The sequence below is a fragment of the Syngnathus acus genome, chromosome 2, assembly GCF_901709675.1.
Source record: "Syngnathus acus chromosome 2, fSynAcu1.2, whole genome shotgun sequence".
Lineage (NCBI taxonomy): Eukaryota > Metazoa > Chordata > Actinopteri > Syngnathiformes > Syngnathidae > Syngnathus > Syngnathus acus.
Window position 1 is genome coordinate 13,655,871 of NC_051088.1, and position 19,195 is coordinate 13,675,065.

Consider the following 19,195-nt stretch of genomic DNA (forward strand, 5'->3'; position numbering starts at 1 on the left):
TTGACTTTTCTTGAAGCACTTTTACTGTAGTGGCCTATTGCTTGATTGTACAAACTCCTCCCAGGAAAAATGGCTGGAAGAGAAGATGAAATATTGGTTGGAAATTGTGCCCATAAGAGGACTGACAGAGCCACGAAAACCAAAAAATAGGGTTGTTCATGCGCCTTGAATACAGTCGTATGTAAAAATTTGGGCACCCCTGATCATTTTCATGATTTTTCTTTATAAATCATTGGTTGTTTGGATCAGTAATTTCAGTTAAATATATCATAGCAGACAAACAGTGATATTTGAGAAGTGAAATTAAGTTTATAGGATTTACAGAAAGTGTGCAATCATTACTTGAACAAAAGTAGGCAGGTGCATAAATTTGGGCACCCCAACAGAAAAATCCTCCTTTTGCAGAAATAACAGCCTCGAAACACTTCTTATAGCTTCCAATGAGAGTCTGGATTCTGGTTGAAGGTATTTCTTTACAAATCATCTCCAGTTACGGGTATTTAAGGTGGCCAGTTGCAAATTGTTCTCTTCTTTGCATCTTCTCTGAAGAGTGGCAACATGGAAAATGGTCAAAAATGCCTTCAACCTGAATCCAGACCCTCGTTGGAAGCTAAAGGAAGTGTTTAGAGACTGTTATTTCTGCAGAAGGAGGATCTACTAAATATTGATGTCATTTTTCTGTTGGGGTGCCCAAATATATGCACCTGCCTACATTTGTTTAGATAATGATTGCATAATTTCTGTAAATCCTATAAACTTCATTTCACTTCTCAAATATCACTGTGTTTGTCTGCTATATGATATATTTAACTGAAATTGCTGAGCCGAACAACCAATGATTTATAAAGGAAAATCTTGAAAATTATCAGGGGTGCCCAAACTTTTGCATACGACTATTTGAAGATCTGTTCAAAGCTCTGCCTCTCATACACATACCAGTTTGATCTTTGGCCTCACCTATTGTGTGGTGAATAGGAATCATAAAAACAGTCGTTTTCTTTTCTTGAGTGTATCGCATTCCAAATGTTTCCATTCAGTAGACAGCTCAACTGCTGCTGATTTTCAGATTGTTTGGTCAGGCAACAAACCTGAAATGGTCATCCAAAGACAATTTGTGTTCAAAGCAATCTGCAATCAAAATGTTTTATTTCTCTTTGGGAGAGCTTTCCATCCATCCATCCATCATTTACATTCAGGCCGTGCGAGAGCGGAGGTGACGATGGCCACCAGCTATGGGCAAGCGAGAAACTCTGGACCGGTCACCTGCCAATCACAGTAAATTATAGATGGCAACACTCTGAAAACCACACGTCCAAATTTGGTCTTTTTTACAGTTAATGGAGTGGCCACATTTTGGCCATCCATCATTACATCAGGCCTTCTCCAAAACGTCACTTTGTAAACACTGAGCTGCATGTTATGCAATTGTTGAAACTCGTGATAGGTGGGAGAGGTTACCAATGCTATGTTCCTATTTAAATGTCAAGTTGTCTTTCTTTGCATATTTATGCCGTGAAAGATGGGGAAAAGATCCTACATGAAGAAATGTGTTAGCCCATCCGAGTCATTAATTAAAGTTTTATTCAAGAGCTCTAATCTCTCTCATTTCTTGAATACATGATCAGTCAAGCAAAAAGAAAACAACCACCATGGAGCAAAAAAAAAAAAAAAAGGGTCCATTAACATAAATACTCAGAGTGCCCGTGGCGCACTCATCAACATGGTATACCACTTAGAGACAATTTCAACACACTTATTACTCCTGAGTCACTGTAGCAGACTCAGTCATTTGAACATGATACATATCTGCATTGCTGTAACATGCAAACCAGTGCCAAGGTCTATAAAATATTCAAAATGTGATATTACACTGAGATTAAAAAAAGTTTGGTCCTGCAAAAGCATGCAGATAGACACTCTGCTCAGTTAGCAGGGTTGCTCCATTTTTTTTTTTTGTCAGCTCAAGCCGAAAATATAGATAGATGGTTACGACCCACAACACAATTCTTGACTTGACACAAAGTTTGGAAACGGCTGATGCGGTATATAGTATACAACTGCCAATGTCAGCTCTATGAATAACTACTACACTGACAATGACACTGCATGCTGCAAAAGCACTTTTTGCTGGAAATATAATAACAATTCAAAGGCTTATAGAGAATACAGTACACCGGCCAGTCTCAGCAATATTCGACTTCTCACACTTTTCCCTCTTGCCTGCAAATGTTTTAAAATGTTGTGATTCACTCAGTTTGTTCATCAGAGCCAATTCTTTAATCCTTTCCAGTTCTACCTCGTAAAAGTGACATAGGAACTGGATTGCGCAACCAAAAACCACCCACAGACAGAAAATTTAAAAAAATGCAACTGTTTTATTTTGCCACAAAAACATGTCGCAATTGTCCCAAAGGAACAAAAAGGAAGGCAAACAAGGCACAAGGAATTAAAAAAATTCACAATGAACAAAGTCCACAAAACAGATTCAAAGTGGGACTCACCACGACGTGAACCATGACAACTGACAGCAAACACAAACGGAACTGAACTGAACAGAACAGAACAGAACAGAACTGTATGAAAGCAGGGAAGCTAAATACAAGCCAATTGACGAGACAACAAGAAACACCCCGCAAGTGGCTGAGGAAGCTGATTGGAAGACACAAAGAACCCGGGTGACAAGCTCAGGTGGAAATAAAATACCTAACCAACAGGACAGAACATGAACCAGAAGAAAGCAAAATAACATGAAACAACCAAATCTGAATAAAAACACAGATCATGACAATCCGAATCATATCTTAAAACCCAGAAATCATTTTTGGGGCGGTGAAAGGTCACATATGCATTTTTTTTATTGACTATTAATTTGGTCTGCAATTTGGTCTTCACCAAATTTTTAATTGCAGTGTGTCAACCCCTCAAGAGTACCACCATAGTTGCCAAATCTCACACGCTGCATAACAATCTGTTTCGGCTGCCTTGCTCAGCGGACTTTAAATATTTACTGGCCTCCATAAACTCCCTGCTGCTACCTGACAACTATAAGGTTGTTTGTGGCTTTCATAAAAAGAACAACATAGCCAATATTTATATTATTAAAGTTTAGGTCCCATGAACTTTAAAAACCCATTTCTACATCACCATTATCAAACAAGCAAACAATAACTACAGTATGTGAGTTCAAAGCTCGACTTCCATGTCACCGGCACCTTTCCCAGCACTTTTGATTTACTTGTGTGTTTTTTATGAGAGCATTATTGAAGATCACCTCTGAAAATGGAAGCTACTGGTGCATATGCTATCAGGCTCTTCCGTGTGTACAGAGATGTGGCATTTGGAAAAAGATGAGGTGGGGGGGCGATAGTATGGAGGCAGGATGGAGAGTAGGGGGGGTCAGTCGAGCGACAAACATACACCGGTGTACCGTGTGGCAACAAATTGCCTCGCTCCTTCCTGCTACCTGGCGCAGGGACGGAGAAGCAACCTGTCAGTGAGTGAGGGGGCTGGCTGAATGACTTCACATCACCCTTTCAGCTCCAGCAACTTCCCATTTATATTGTAATGCAAATCCACGGCCTGTCCCAGATGGTGCTTTTCCAGCATCGTGGGTGCATAGAAATATGATTATTTATCTCAAGCACTTCTTTAATGTACCCTCCTCCACCCGCTGCTAGCTGTCCCCCGCACACTTCATTGGCACTACTTCAAAGTCTGAGAAGTCTGATGTTCATCTCCTTCATGGTTAACCTGAAGAAGAAAAAAAGAATAGGCGGAAGGTGTCAAAGAACCCAAGAGATTACAGGAAGGCATCAAAGTGCACAAGTCACAAAGGAGAGGAGCGGGGAGGTGGATTTGGTCGGTAATTTTCCCAGCGTTAAGTGCACCCATGCTGAGAAAAATATCATCCACATGCACATCGCTCTTTATTGAGATCATTTCAAAGCACATTCATCCCCAACTTCCGAGTAAAATCTCCTCGAACTTGCATATTTGTGTCCAAGCTCATCCCACATTTCAAGAGCACAAGTGTTAGGTGTCTTGAAATCTTTATATTGAGTCCGTGTGATTGTTTTCCGACAGTATATCTGCCCTTGAGATTGACTGTCAACCAATCAAGAGTAAGTCCAAACTTGCACTGTCATGAACCTACCGTGTTGTGTCACATACTAAAATGTTAAAAGGTTGCGCAGAGGCTGTCAAAGCCTTTTTTATTCACTGTTGTGTTTTTAATCAAAGAAAGACAAAATTTGAATTGGCATCAGTTTTAAATTCCCCCACTAAAGACAATAAAATAAAATAGCGTGCTGCTATGCACAAATGAAATGAAAACTGCTAATTATATAAAAAAATACACACACAATAAACAATGAATAATTAAAATGGTCCCTCACTAAGCTTGATGAGCACCTATTACTGTATTTTCTTACATTTAATACTTGATCCTTTGTGCTCTCATCGTCCACTTTTTCAAAGAAACCGATTGGTTGTTTGTTGTTAAGCTAAATCAATTACCGTATTGGCCCGGATATAAGACGACCCTGATTATAAGACGACCCCCTCTTTTTCAAGACTCAAGTTTGTAAAAAGCGACCCCGAATGTAAGATGACCCCCCCCCCCCCCTTTTTCAGTTTTATTTTAATGAAAAAAAACTCGTCTTATATTCGGGCCAACACGGTAAGTAAAAATATCTCTCTCTCTCTCTCTCTCTCTCTCTCTCTCTCTCTCTCTCTCTCTCTCTCTCTCTCTCTCTCTCTCTCTCTCTCTCTCTCTGCCCTCTCCTCTAAGTGCAGTGAGCATCTTTCTATACAGTGTCACTTATAGCAGAGGAGAGCATAACATTGCCTCTAAAAAGACACTTTGCTACCTTCAAATCATTACCAAGCCAAATTCCAGGCTGCTCTCTTTAATGTGACAGCACTTTGTAGTAGTCACTCTTGAAGGCGTCGGTCGTCAAAGCGAGATAATGTGCAGCAGCGCAAACGGCATATCGCTCAGCTTCAGTACGTGAAAAACAGCCACATCCTCGGGGACCGTGTGTGCAGTAATCAGCTGTGTGCTTTAAATTGTTCAATTATACTGTCAGCACTTCCATATTTTTATCGCAGCACCTTAACAGGATCCTTTGCCTTCCTTAGAGGCCTTTAGGCTGCACTTGACATTTCCAACGCTGTGTAATTAGATCGCTATCGAGTGCCAGATCGACTTCACCGACTGTTGTCACCTCATTATGCACTATGACAAGAATTTGTATACCTAATGTCACTTCATCTGACAATTAAAGTGAAGGGGGGGGAAGTGAGTATTTGTTGTTGGGGCACATGGACGGGTCAACAGTCATGAAATCAAGTTTTGTTTTGTTTTTTTGCTCAATTTGTTCAATGATCCTGCAGCCAGCTCGTGTTTGTTTGTTTTCAATATGTAGAATTTATACTTTAAGTTTGGTATGTGGAAAGCGCACGCAATCCCGAAAGAGCCAATTGCATTCAGTTTAACACTGTTGCACACTTTTTTTTGATTAATGGTTTCTTTGAACTTGTAAAACTGCAATGAATCATGGATACTATCAGAGCTCATATGTGCACCGTGATAGAGGAAAATGACGGTCACAACTGCAACTCATCAGAAGGTTCACTGACCCATTACATCACCTCCTGAAAGCAGAACTATTACAATCCATTTCAACCCATTTCAGCAAAACAAATTGCTGCATAAATCACTGGCAATTGCGTTGGCTAAAAAACACAACCCCCACTTTTTTTTTCCTGTCGCTCCTTCAGTGCAAAATTCAAAGCGATATTGTGTTTGTCATGTTTGGCCTGTTGTCATTCCACATCACTCTCCAAACATTTTACCTGCCCACACAAAAAACTGTTTTGGACGTAAGCCTGGTTGGTCCCTTCGGGTTCATGTTGCTCTCCATCTGTGCTGAAGGAAAAACCTAAGCGTGGCCATTACGTTGAAGTACTGGCAAAGTCAGGTTTTGGAGAGGCGGCTGGCAAGACTGGTGGTTTTCGGCAAAAGCTCAGCAAACGCCATCTTGTATAGCGCCTGTTATTTTTTGGGGTCACAAGTGAGCTACATTTGACATTTGGGAAAAGGTACTCTCAACTCAACCAGTCAATCATGGGCAGAGACAAACCTTTCACACTCACATTGATGACTTAAAACTGCTCAGATGGAATTCAGTGAACTATTACATCATCTTCAGTGACTTGCCACAAAGTAAAAAAAAGTTGCATCTAAAAAAAAAGATAACATAATTATTTTTAAACTTAGGTATTGATTAGATGTGAAGCTTCAAGATGATTATGAACCAGTTGTTGTGTTTATTGAGTCCTTTAGATGGCACTCTTTGTTCATCGTAGGCCTGAAAGCAGGCTGACTTTTTCTTATTTCTTAAACCCTTGAGCAGTCAAAAATAAAACTGGTTCATGAAGCAAATTTGAAGCTTCATTTTCCCGTACTTTTTGATGTCAGAACTACAAAAATCATAATGAGTTTGGATTCCAGTATAGATATTTGACACAATATGAAAAAATAAACGACTAGATAGATGTTCTTTTGAGCATAAACTCACATCACAATCAAATTGAGCAAAGCGTGGGAGTAGGACTGAACACCCAGAAGTGAGCGATGATTTCGTTACATAAGATGCAACATTGCCCTCTATAGGCCATAATTAAAAGTTATCTCGACCCTCTTTTACATGACGCCTACAGAGCCAGAATCAATCACACACACACACACACACACACGTTCACTTACAGACACACTCGTGTCACAGAACAGTTCATTATTGTTCAATTACCAGTGAATGTTCAAGAGCGAGCCCATTACAGGGGAAAGTTCCAAGCTTGCTGCCAAGAGACCAGAAGAACAAGTATGACATTTTAATGATACCATTAAAGATGAACAATGACAAATAAATCTGTTAGAGTGGATTGTGACCTCTATGGACTTACATATGTAAAAAAGAAAGCAACTAAACTGTGAAACTAACGCAAAGTCGGCCCATACATGAAATGATTTGCTGAACCTCCTTCAAGAAAGATCTATACTAATATCATTATTATTCATCGTCATACTTGATATTTTGCAAAATTTACATCGGTGGTGTATGTATTGACTCGTGTAATATTTGAGGATCAGTTTACATCAGTTCATGTGGCACATCTTTTCCTTTCATTGGCACGTCTTTCCTATTTGAGTGTTGTATCGAGCATCTTTCAATGAAGTGGGTCACAAATTTGGAAAATACACAATGCTGAATGCTGATATCTATTTTCAGCAGGAACACTGAGGCATGTCTGGAAACCTAAGGTAAAACTCGCTGGAACATTATAATGAAAGCATTTTAGTGCTATCAATAGGGTGCAGCAAAAAGTCAACTAACGTGCAATGGAAATGTTCATAAGATGTGTAACAAAAAAGAGACCGGAATGTTTTATGTAGCCAGACAGCCATAAATCAAGCAGAAGACAATGAAAGTGTCACAATGTTCAATTACTCCAGAGAACACTTGATGTTTGATCACCATGAAAGTGTGTTTCTTCTTCAAATGCTCCCTGTGGAGGGAATCATCAGAGTGAAAAACAAGAGAGAGAGACTAAAATAAATAAATAAACTGGCAAGTACCAGCTCCCCTGGCTTCTTTTAGTACTCAGCCAAGATGGACATATTGCATCTGTAAACAAATCGAAAGGTTGGCCGTGTGACAAGCCAGCAGCAATTGCGCAATCCCGCGCCGTGTCATTCCCATGGTGCAGACTGTAGGGAGTCTCAACGATGCCATCAGTCTTTTGGCGGCAGACTGAAAATAACGAAGGTGTTAGAGCTAAATATGGTTTAGATATGCTGAATGCTGAGAGAATATGTTAACTCCACCCAGAGTACAGTATATTCCAAATTTTATTTGCCAGTGCGTTTTTAATAGGAAAAAAAAATCTATACACATTTATAAACTATATAAAATATGTCAAAATGTGGATATCTACACATTTTAGATATGTAGTGGACGAACATGTATTTGTTTAGACTGTCACCACACCACGATGGCATAAATATGTGTCGTAAATAATGTGAAATGTTTTTTATGTTGTTTCAGCTTGAGTTGATGGACAGCTCTTACGTGGGTAAATGCTGACCTCTAGCGGTCAAATAAATAACTTCATCTTGCTAAAGAATCCCCAATGGATAGTTTTCCCCTATAGAGGGCCCCCTTCTCAAAGTTATTCTCAGTCAGAAGCAGGACACTGATGCTCGACAATAAAGTCGAGTGAGGAGTGGCATTTGAAAGCTCCTTTTTTGCCTTAATCGGTAGCAACTTTTAAAATGATGATTATCGAGTTCCACACGCTACATGTTAACCTGCGTGTGGGCAAATCACGCTTAGGCTCTTTGAAAATGAGGTCCAGCAAACATATTGGGGGGGGTGTCTCAATACTGTTTTCTTGATGCTGACGTGAATCAGACAGTTGCTGAAATGCACATTATTATCTTTTAGATTAATGGCATTATTTTCCATTCTCTACCATCAAGCCTGAACGATCCATTTAGGTGCATTGATATTTCTTAAATTCTCATTTCTTATGATACTTTGAATTTAAATACATAACATCCTTCCCTAGAGGAAAGTAAACATTCTGGGTTCCCAGTACTTCCAAGCTATCCGGTAGCATCTCGACTTTTAATATCACATGGTTAGTGATAAGTAATAAAAATAATCATGTGTTGGTATTGAGTGGTTGAAGAAACCTGCTCCACATCCTGAATGAAGGCAATTTTATTTATTCGATTGATTGATTGATTGATTGATTGATTGATTGATTGATTGATTGATTGATTGATTGATTGATTGATTGATTCGTTCATTCATTCATTCATTTATTCATTCATTCATGGATGAAATTTTAGATGGATAAAATTTTAGATGTGCTGGGATTCATTTCAGGGATGCTTTCGTACCCCACCAACTGAGCTAGAGCTCTTTTGGGGAGTTTGTGCAATAAAATGTTTTGCAGGGACCCAGTGATATCGTTGCCCTCCCCGCAGAGAAAAAAGTCTGAGCTTTGACCAAAGTAAATAACACTCATAAAAAACACATTACAGTAGTTTTGCTGATGTTGCGCTTTTGTTTAATAAAACAATATAACAAGTCACATCAAATCTCAAATCAACACCGCCAGCTCCCGAAAGTATTTTCCAAGATCTTGGGAGGGTTACTGTATCATGCTACATTTTGCATCAGGTATCTACTGCATCCATTAAAGTATAAACCAATGTTTACATTCAAGTGCATGAATGCTAGCGTGAACAATAAGACCCCCTCCCACACACACACAAACACACACTCACACCATCCCTCTTGATATGTATTACAAAGATATATTAAATTCTCTGAGCAAAAAAGGCACAGCTTTCATTTACTGTGTCAAAGTTCATTAAGGCCTTTTCATTTTTAAAGTACGCACTCATTCGTCAAATCATTAAGTACAAACTAACGGCATCCAATACAAGAGCAAATCATGTTTTTTACAGTCTTGAACAGTATTTATAATTCAAGCTTTTTCGAAGTTGTGAAACTCTAAAGAGGCATTAATTACTGTATGTTTTGTCTTGGTTGTCGTGCGAAATGCACGCATCATATAGGGCGCCTTTCTTTGCATTTTGTCATCCTTATTTAGAAGCATGCTACAGGAGACAAAAATGTGGACTCGAAGACATTTCCTATCTTACAGAAGCACTCATGCATCCACATTGTGTGCAATGCATTCCACTGAGCATGCACTCGGAAAACGTGCGACATCATCATCATTGACAGTCGTGTGCTTTATCAACAAAATCGGTTGTAGAAGCAAAAGCGCTTATAAATCGTCCTTCACACTGACATTCTCCTTGTTCGAGGGAACTCCTGGAAGCTACGCCCTGGTGAGTGCGTTGCTCCTGGGGAAGACAGTCCCGTATTGTTCCTGGAGCCCGGGGAGCTGCTGTGGATCCTATAGGAGACTGAGTTGTAGTAGACAGATCTGACATGGTTGCTTTTGCATTGACTGCTGGGGCTATTGCAAATGTCCATGGGGAAGCACACACAGGAGCAGAGCGAGCTGAGGCTCGACTCCGGCTTGCCTCCGTCCGGCGTCACCTCCAAGCGCAGTCTGCAGGGGCTTCCCCCTCGCTCGTGGTTGTCCGCCGACGAGCCGATCAGGTTGGTCCGACTCGTTCCCCCCTCCATCGGCACAAACAGCGGACTCTGGCTGTGACTGTACGCTGCGTTGTGACTGTGCCTTTCCCTGCAGTCGTTCCTGCTGCGCTCGCCCATAGCATGAAGGTGGGAAGCTCCATCTAAAAGGCCTCTGTCTCTCTTCAGGGATGCCCTCTGTTGAGCATCTCTGCGTTCGTCTTCACTGTTCATGGTGAGGAAGCGGAGCACCACTAAGTTCAGGAAGGCTCCTATGACTGTAAGTCCTACCAGGATGTACATGAAGCTAAAAACCGCATAGAAGGTTTTCTCCTGGAGGTCCTCCTTTTTCTGCAAGGCCACAAAGTCTCCGAAGCCAATCGTAGTGAGGGTGATGAAGCAGTAGTAGTAAGCGTGGAAGAAGCTCCATCCCTCAAAGTGAGCAAAAGCGGCAGCCCCCACGCACAGTGTACCAATACAAGACAAAAATCCCACGATAACCATGTTCTCCATGGACACCTCTGTATTTTTAAAGCCCAGGCACTTTTTGGTCTTCTGGAGGAGATAGCGCACAAATGTGTTCATCCTCTCTCCCAGGCTCTGGAACATGACCAAAGTCAGAGGAATTCCCAGGACTGCGTAGAACATGCAGAACACCTTTCCTGCGTCTGTGCTTGGTGCTGCATGACCGTAACCTTCGAATGAGAGGCAGCAATGAGTTTTGGTAGTGAACTTACATTTTTAAACACTTGCAAAAAAGAACTGAATGTCTTAAGAGGGGTTAAATACTGTGGCAATTTTCATGCATGGTTGGAATTCAGTTTGCAGTTGGCTTCTGATTTCATAACGAGTTTATCACTTTGTTATGGGTGTAACATGAGGCACTTATTTGGGTTATAACGGCCCTCTAAAGAAAACCATCATAAATAACCATAACTGTGGCCCGTGACAAAAATGAGTTTGACACTTGGGTCTGAACGACTCACGGTACATTTCTACACCTCAAAAACAATCACAAAAATAAACTTCTTGTTATCAATTAATTTCAATTTAAACTGAGCCTCGGCTTCGCAAAGGCAGTATCACATGACGCGAATTGCGGGTGACATCACAGCAATGCATGATTAAAATGTCAATTCCATCTTACCGATGGTGGTGATTACTGTAATCGCGAAGTAAAAAGAACCGGCAAATTTCCACTGTCTCCCGGCTCGATGGGGCACCGCTTGCAGTACCACCCGCTCGATGTCTCGGTAGTCGTCCTCGGAGAAGAAGTACTTCTTTTTCATCTCGTTGCGCTTCTGCTCCAAGTAGCGCCTGCGGGCGCTTTCCGTCTCCGACTCAAGCGCGTCAAAGACGGCGGCGCCTACCAGCAAGTAGGAGAGCATGCAGAGGATGAGCGACAAGGTCCGGACGTTTTGTTTCTTCATCCTCGGCGCTGGCGTTGTTACAGGTGGGAGCCTGCTGCTCCTCGTCACATTGGTGGTGCAGCCTGTTGGTTGTTTTACATCGACAAGGAGGGGGGCTGTTGATAATCTTCGCACGGTGATCTGTTAAAGAGCCAAGTGGTCCTAGATTTCCTCTTCGCATGCGCAAACAAGCACCCGGTAGTGTGTAAAGAGAGCGTGCGTGCTCGTGCTCGTGTTCGTGCGTGAGTGAGTAGCAACAAGTCGGCCCTTTCATCGTGAGGGGCGAACATCAGCACCATGGACAGCAACTTCCTAGTTTGAGCTACGTCGTGTGGTGTCGAGTCGTGTCAGAAAGGCTGCAACCAACGCAGACTGCTGCTTTCCCCGCAAGAACATGGAGTGCTCGTGGCGTGGGGTTAAGACGAATAAAGAAATACATTTTAAATATTTGCTTTTATAATGACGTCAGTGTATCATCACGCATTTTCAGGTTCTCGAAAATTCCGCAAACTAGTCGTCTGAGATGATGTAATAAATAAATGCAATGCTGGTTCTTTAAATACAGAGACACTAGGATGTTGGTTTCCATGGTTACCTGTTTCAAAAGCAAGTACGGACACGGTGAGTTTGAGGGTGATATTTACCCAGTTTTCAACTATCCAGTATTCCGTACGTATATTGTACACTCCCGTCGAAAAATGCTACAATAAGAACGCCAATATTTTAGCTTACAAATATTTGGGACATTTAGAACACATTACTGTTTTTTAGGTGAACAAAACGTATTATAACAGATCGTTATAAAAGAAAATATTAAAGTGAAGTTACAAATCCTTTACCTCATGCTGTAACTTACATCAATCCTTCTGTGACCCCATGACACCCCCCAAACGTTAAAACATTCTTACTTTGTGATAGCGTTCCAGCTTTCCACCAGTCCCCAACAAATAAAATGCATGCACTCTAGTGTTGACGTCTGACAACTTTGGCCTAATGAAGGTTAATCTTTTTTTGCCTCATCAGTGCTTGAAACCTTTGTGTGTGTGCGTGCGTGCGTGCGTACTTTTTAAGATCAGCGCTGTATCTCAAACTGACAAACATTTGGCTCGAGTCAGCATTCATTACAAGAATGAATCCGACAGTCAAATGTCTAAATTCGTTCCTAATCTCCAATTAGCACAATCCAATTGGGTCTCTGTAAATTGTTTCAGCTTGCTGTATATTAACAAATGTTTCCCTCCTCATTGAGTAAACAGCATAAGTGATAAAGCAGCAAGACTAAATAGCTACTCTGACTGTTGAGCCCTCCAGTTTCCACAGCAACCAGGACTAAAAATAGAAACTCACACCAGTGGCCGTCGAAGATGAATTTCCAGTAATGGTACGTGATTCTATTTATAGTTCTGTATTGTATAAATGCAGCTCACTGGTTCCTGTCCAGCTATGGATAGAATGGGCCTAATCGTTTGTTGAAACCACTAAGTTTGTGAGTTTTTAGCCTTGGTAGATGTATGCATGAAAAAGGGAATCTAAATTTACAGAGGACGTTTTAGAGTAAGATTTAGGGTTTTTAATTTGCATTTCAGGTAAATTAGTTACAAAATCCATGTCTATTTTTTGAAAACAAGGTCATTATTTACAGTATGAATTTTACTTTGTATGAATGGCTATGATGGGCATACAAAATAATGTCCATGTACAACAACTTGGGTTCTGCATTTACAGAACTTTTCAATTTGTTTAGAGCCACTTTATTCTTGAAGATATGTGCCCCCTGGGGGGTATAAAGATTTTACCCCAGCCAACAAGCATAAGTTACTGCATGCCATCTCCCTCTACATAGCTTGTATGAAATGTGTCAATATTTAGGCTGTCTCATAAAAATGTACTTTGGCATCTTATGACTCAAGTGTTTGCTTGTTTGCTTTTTCTTTGCAGGTCGAACATTGAAGTATGAAATCAAAGTTGAAGCACAAATACCATGAGAATTGTTTCATGACGCGGTGATAAGACAAAATGATTCTTGATAATTGTATTAGTTTGAAATGTATTTTAATAAACACTTGCATGAATTATTCAGTGTTCATAATTTTTTGTGACATTCTATACTTAACTGAAATGTTTCAGAATAAATGTGTGATTCTGTATTTAAGGTCTATTATTAATTTAAGGTCTATTACTACCTTCTATTCTCAGAACAATTACTTAACATGCCCGTCAGATGGATGAACATTTGAAATAAGTGCTTGGATATGCTCACAAAAACAAGTTTTCATAGTTAGCTTGCTCCCTCAATTTATTTTGACTACTTTGCTCTTCTGCTGCTTTTCAAATATATGCTGTTAAACATCATAACACAAAACAGCAGTTCAACTGGTACAAATGCACAGACATTGATATCAAAGAAATAAAATCTGGGGAGGCTTCAGCGGGCGTCAACATTTAGAATGAATATCCTGTCGTAGAACAAGGTAAAGAATGCATGACAATACACAATTATGTAACACGAAACAATCACTTGACATAGATAAAGTGGAAAACAGGAAACAATGATGGTAAAATGTTATGGTTGAGTAGGATTATAAGATCCAGAGGAGTCCAGATCACCAGATGACATGTGCCAGCTCCTGTCAGGTGTAAGCCATCAGCTATTTTGACCCTCGCCGAACTTGTAAAATATTTCCAAAGTCAAAAAAAGGCAACAAACTGGTACTAATTCCAACATAGCTAAGTTAATAATAGTTAACGTTACTTGGGTACAGAAAAATTAGCTCCCGAGCTAGCTACTTTCTCTCCTCAACTTCGTCAATTTTATTTTTCAATGAAGCCTGTACTTTCCGTTTCAGACTTTCAAACGCACTAATATTTAGAACTCTATTTGAGTTGTAGGCGTTCGGACCTTTTTTTCGTGGATATTGAGAAGTAAAACGTAAGCGGCCCCATTGTGTTTACATGTTAGCAGCAGCGCCTTGAACACGGAAATGACGCAATGATCAATGACGTCATGCCAGCGTATCCGTATTTCAACCTCGTTGACTTTGCAATTAAATCTTTAAATTAAATTTGATTTTGAAGAGTCATAACTTTCCTAATGTTTGTCACAAGAAAATAATACTTAGATTTATATAACAACTGCCTTCAAAATAATTGATAATGATGGTTTCTTGTAAATTAATTTTATACGCACGAGCCATCATTCGAAACAGCTTTCTTCCCTCTTATCTTCATCTTAATAAATGATATGGCCTTTACTGTGTCATCTTGTGTGCGTTGATTAAAACGCCCACTCGAGCACCTGAGGGAAGACGTCACCGCCGCCTGGAATGAAAACGAGAGACAGACAGACGATGGGAGATCTGCGAAGAGAGGCTGTCTAGTGCTGTCCTCGGCTAACCTGAGCGATCGTGTCAGTGGAGCTGGATCCATGCACATCTCTATCGGAAAGCAAACTCGGCTAGCTTTGGGTGGCTTTCGTCGATTTGGCAGTGATGGAGGACGACTGTGTGTGCGAGTACGACTCGACGTGGGACACCGAGAGTGATGGAGAGGAGCCGGCCGGAGATGGTCAACCTCGTCGCTCGAGGACTCTTGTATCGGTTAGTGCGTTTCTAAAACGCGAAGTTAAAGCTTGACTTGTCGTTGTGAGGCCGCGGGGTTAAATCGGGTGAATTGGCAAAACGTTGTTGTTGCTGCATTTGGTGCAACGCAAATATTAGCTGCTATCTTGCTAGTTAGCAAGGTAGGCTAGCAGGCTACTTGTGTACTCGAAGATATACTGACTATTCGTTTTGAGCTGGATGTGGCGACATTTGTTCGTAGTTTGTTCTACGGCGGGGAAAATAAATGATGCATAACTGCCGTATCTGCTGAACCAAAAAGTAGATTAAGTAGGGTGACCAGATTTGGGTTTCTGAAAAAGAGGGCACCTTTTTTATGGGGGGGGGGGTTATTTGTGTCATATGTTATGACACAAATGACATGGTATCTGTCTAGCAATTGCATTTATTGGCCCGAATAACACAAAATAACACCCATATATACACAAAAAACATATTTACACTAACAAAAACACTAACTACACTATGTGTACAGACATTTTTGAGTGTTATAGTGGCATACTAAATAGGGTGACCAGATTGGGGTTTCTGAAAATGAGGACACCTTTTTTTTTTTTTTTTTTTTAACACTAACTAGTTTTATTGTGGTACACTAAGTAAAAAAAGACAAAAGAAATACGGCCATCGGTGCAGCATTTGAAGAAGAAAAAAAGGCTCCTCTTCATTCCTCCTCTTGGGTTGGCACCTTTATTTGCCACAGACACGTAAGTGCCCGCCTTGCATGTCAAGCACTCAGCTTCATAAGGATCACGACCCTGGCGAAAGCACGGGAATTTTTTTATTCAACTCCTCCGCGAACGTGCATTTTCGTTTCAGCATTGCTTGTAAACACTCGGTGTAGACTGGCCAGCCCACCCTACTTGGTAGCACAGTGACTAGATTTGAGGAGAAGGGCCGGTGTGACTTATTTGCAGATAAACCTGGGATTGAGTGAAATGGAACGGAGTGATAATTCTGTTGACAATGTACTGGACATGTATTATGTTTGAGGCAGTCCAACAAAATCCCAGATGATTTTGAACTTCCCCCTTGGACATTTTTCTAGGGCCCAATAGTAGGACATGTCCGGGAAAAAGAGGACGTCTGGTCACCCAAGATTAAGTGGATTCAGTTAGCATGTTTCCTGTTAATATGATACAACAACTAAACAGAAATTTTAATTGGTTCCGTAAAGAAGTAACGAGTTCAAATCTTGCTCTGTCTTTGTGTTTTTATTTTTTTCACTATGTTTACAATTTCTTGCAGTTAGTCAGAAAAACTAACCAGAATTATACTGTACATAATCCGTGATGTTTATCACTCGAAATGTTGGTTAAATGCTTGGTGTGTGTTTATTCACTGCCATGGTGGTTCACAGCGGCATCACCCGCCCAGAAACATGAGGGCAGCAAAGGACATGCAGAACTACAGAAGAGGATACCCTGTAAGTTCTCTACAGTTACCCTCAAATCAATCATCAGACTCTGTGTGGGACTCAAATTATGCGGTTCTGTTTCCCTGTCAGAATCTTGCAGATGACGAGTGCCCGGAGGACAAAATGAACAACTTGCAGTTCTACCTCAATAAATTCCCCTCTGCACCGGATGGTATGTTACTTAAATCAAACCACAATATTCTGGCCAAAGCATGAACGACACTGACATGTTATTTTCATACCCGACATAGAGGTCTACATTGAATCCTTTCTCAAAGAGTGGAAAAATGACTACAAAAGGTTGGAGAGAGTCCACTCATACATTCAGTGGTATGTGCAATTTTTCTTTTTATCGCTAGCTAGCGTGCTCGTTGCACATTTAGCATACGTGTTGTAGTATTTGTAGAAACAATTATTCCAGCGATTGATGGAATAAAATGTTATACTTTTATAACAATTAAAGTGTCACACAAGAGGGTGCGGTGGGGTGGCCTTATGCTTTCCTCATCAATGTTGAGCATCCGTGTTCTTGCTTTCATCAGGCTGTTCCCTCTCCGGGAACCAGGGGTCAACTACATGGCTTCTGAACTCACCAAGAAGGAGATTGAGGTGAGTGTCTTGTAGTTAAAAGAATCCCACGCTGCTTTAGCTTTGCCTCACCCCCCTTTTTTCTTGCCCTCTCTTTATTCCTCCCAGGCCTTCAAGAGAAATGAGGATGCCAAAAGGAGATTTGTGGAGTCCTATGAACTCATGTTGGGCTTCTACGGCATCCGCCTGGTTAACAAAGACATTGGTGAAGTGACGCGAGCAGAGAATTGGAAAGAGCGCTTCGGGAACCTTGAGCGGTAAAGCTTAAAAGTTTTTGTCATGTCACAAAGCGGCCTCCTCTGAAATTTCTGGGTGGTCATTTCAATTCCAACTGTCTCATCTCGCTTAGAAACATGCACAACAACCTGCGCATCACACGCATCCTGAAGAGCTTGGGAGAGCTCGGCTTTGAGCACTATCAGGCCCCGCTGGTGCACTTCTTTCTCGAAGAGACTTTGGTCAAAAAGAACCTCAGTAGTGTTAAACGCAGCGTACTCGACTATTTCCTGTTTGCCGTTCTGGACAAACAAAAGCGCCAGGAGCTTGTGCGCTTCGCCTACCTTCACTTTGAGCCAAAGGATAAATTTGTGTGGTGTCCCAGAAAGATTCAGAAACAATTCCGGAAGGCCGAGAAACGACCCGAAGCCGTCGGAAATGGAGACGGCAAGGATGACATCTGCTCGAGGGCTAAAAGCAAAGATGGTGAAAAAGGGGTTCACCTCAAAGAGGAGGAACCGGATAATGCCGGCAAGGCGCAGAAACAGACGGAAACAAATCGAGACAAACTCAATCAGCCCGAGATGCCCCCTCACCTAAAAGAAGATCAAATGACGATCAGAAATGGGAATTCCGAGTCCAACGACAACACTTTAGGCAACGGTACTGACTCAATGAATGAAACTGATGAAATGGATCAGTCGCCCGACACCGCCGGCGTCAAAACAGAGCCCGGTGCCAACATCGAGTTCAAAGCTACAAACACCTCCCTGGAGGCCGGACAGGAACCAGACAACGTCATGCAAACAGACCAAGACTCAAACACGGAGAAACCACCGAAGAAGAAAAGAGAAGATAACTCGCTAATGCAGAGCAACGGTTCCGCCGCAGACGCCAGCCCCGGCCAGGCAGAGGGAAAGAGTGACGGTGACGCCGCCCTCAGCCAAATGAGCTCGCCTGCTCATACGCCGCTTAAGACTGCAAAACACTCACCTTGCCTCTCATCAGGCAGGGAAGAAAAGATCCCAAGGACTGATTTTGCTCAAGTGCCAGACAAAGAGGACAAAGGGCTGCACGCAAACGGGAGTGCCCGTCAAGCGAGGGATGAACTGACAACTGAGAAGAAGGTGGAGGATGTCGACATGGAGTCCAACCCTTCAAGTTTAGATCCAGATGTGGCTAACACATGAATAGTTCTTCGTACTTTAAGCCCAACTGTCCGGTGAATTTGAGTCTGATTGATCGTGAGTAAGGAAGGGCCAAGATTGTTCAGTGTCGAGCGAAATTGATGTACTGTAAACTCGAGGCTGCGTTCACACTTGCCATCGCAACGGTGCTATGTCACAATACTTCTTGGAAGCATTTTGTGATGTGACAAATGTGTTTAACCTCGCAAACTGAAAATCACAAATCAGTTCAGTAAATCTTTTTTTTTTTTGTTCTGAGGATGGAGAAATGCCTGCATGAACACCAGCAAAGTGGTAGAAATATGTGAGCATCAGCATGTCATTAATGTTTTATTTTTTTCCTTCCCCAAACTTTATACTGGACCAGCATCCGGGACTGCAAGTGTGAACGCAGCTAAAGTCGAGTCGGTCCAAGTACAGAAAGCCTCACTTTTGTTAAAATGCATTGCATGAATGACATTTTCATTTTTTTTTTTTTTTATTATTTGGTAAACGGACACTTTGAAATCATTGCTGTTTTTTCACCACTTAAATGTGCAGCTTCTTTATTTCTTAATTATAAAAAATGCTTTTCCTAATATTG

General features: G+C 41.3%; 2 protein-coding genes and 1 long non-coding RNA gene across 3 annotated transcripts; 1 reads left to right on the forward strand and 2 right to left on the reverse strand.

The window, feature by feature from the left end:
* Positions 1-9,106: 9,106 nt before the first annotated feature.
* Positions 9,107-12,099, reverse strand: kcnk15 (potassium channel, subfamily K, member 15). Its single transcript, XM_037245574.1, has 2 exons — positions 11,329-12,099; positions 9,107-10,876 (listed from the first exon to the last, which is right to left on the reverse strand). The coding sequence occupies exons 1-2, from the start codon at positions 11,609-11,611 to the stop codon at positions 9,882-9,884; spliced, it is 1,278 nt and encodes a 425-aa protein (XP_037101469.1). The 5' UTR covers positions 11,612-12,099; the 3' UTR covers positions 9,107-9,881.
* Positions 12,100-13,868: 1,769 nt separating this feature from the next.
* LOC119118480 lies at positions 13,869-14,600 on the reverse strand. Its single transcript, XR_005096730.1, has 2 exons — positions 14,490-14,600; positions 13,869-14,258 (listed from the first exon to the last, which is right to left on the reverse strand). It is a non-coding gene; the product is annotated as an uncharacterized LOC119118480 (long non-coding RNA).
* A 280-nt stretch (positions 14,601-14,880) lies between these two features.
* ogfr (opioid growth factor receptor) lies at positions 14,881-18,713 on the forward strand. The gene is made up of 7 exons (XM_037241865.1): positions 14,881-15,186; positions 16,565-16,630; positions 16,712-16,793; positions 16,873-16,951; positions 17,164-17,230; positions 17,318-17,466; positions 17,559-18,713. The coding sequence occupies exons 1-7, from the start codon at positions 15,079-15,081 to the stop codon at positions 18,613-18,615; spliced, it is 1,608 nt and encodes a 535-aa protein (XP_037097760.1). The 5' UTR covers positions 14,881-15,078; the 3' UTR covers positions 18,616-18,713.
* Positions 18,714-19,195: the final 482 nt, after the last annotated feature.

Bases quoted from the DNA above. Each gene is read 5' to 3' on its own strand.
- kcnk15 (XM_037245574.1), bottom strand. From the start codon at position 11,611: ATGAAGAAACAAAACGTCCGGACCTTGTCGCTCATCCTCTGCATGCTC. The intron at 10,877-11,328 runs GTAAGATGGAAT...TCTCATTCGAAG, and splicing joins TACAGTAATCACCACCATCG to GTTACGGTCATGCAGCACCA.
- ogfr (XM_037241865.1), top strand. From the start codon at position 15,079: ATGGAGGACGACTGTGTGTGCGAGTACGACTCGACGTGGGACACCGAG. The intron at 15,187-16,564 runs GTTAGTGCGTTT...GGTGGTTCACAG, and splicing joins GCTCGAGGACTCTTGTATCG to CGGCATCACCCGCCCAGAAA. The intron at 17,231-17,317 runs GTGAGTGTCTTG...TATTCCTCCCAG, and splicing joins TCACCAAGAAGGAGATTGAG to GCCTTCAAGAGAAATGAGGA.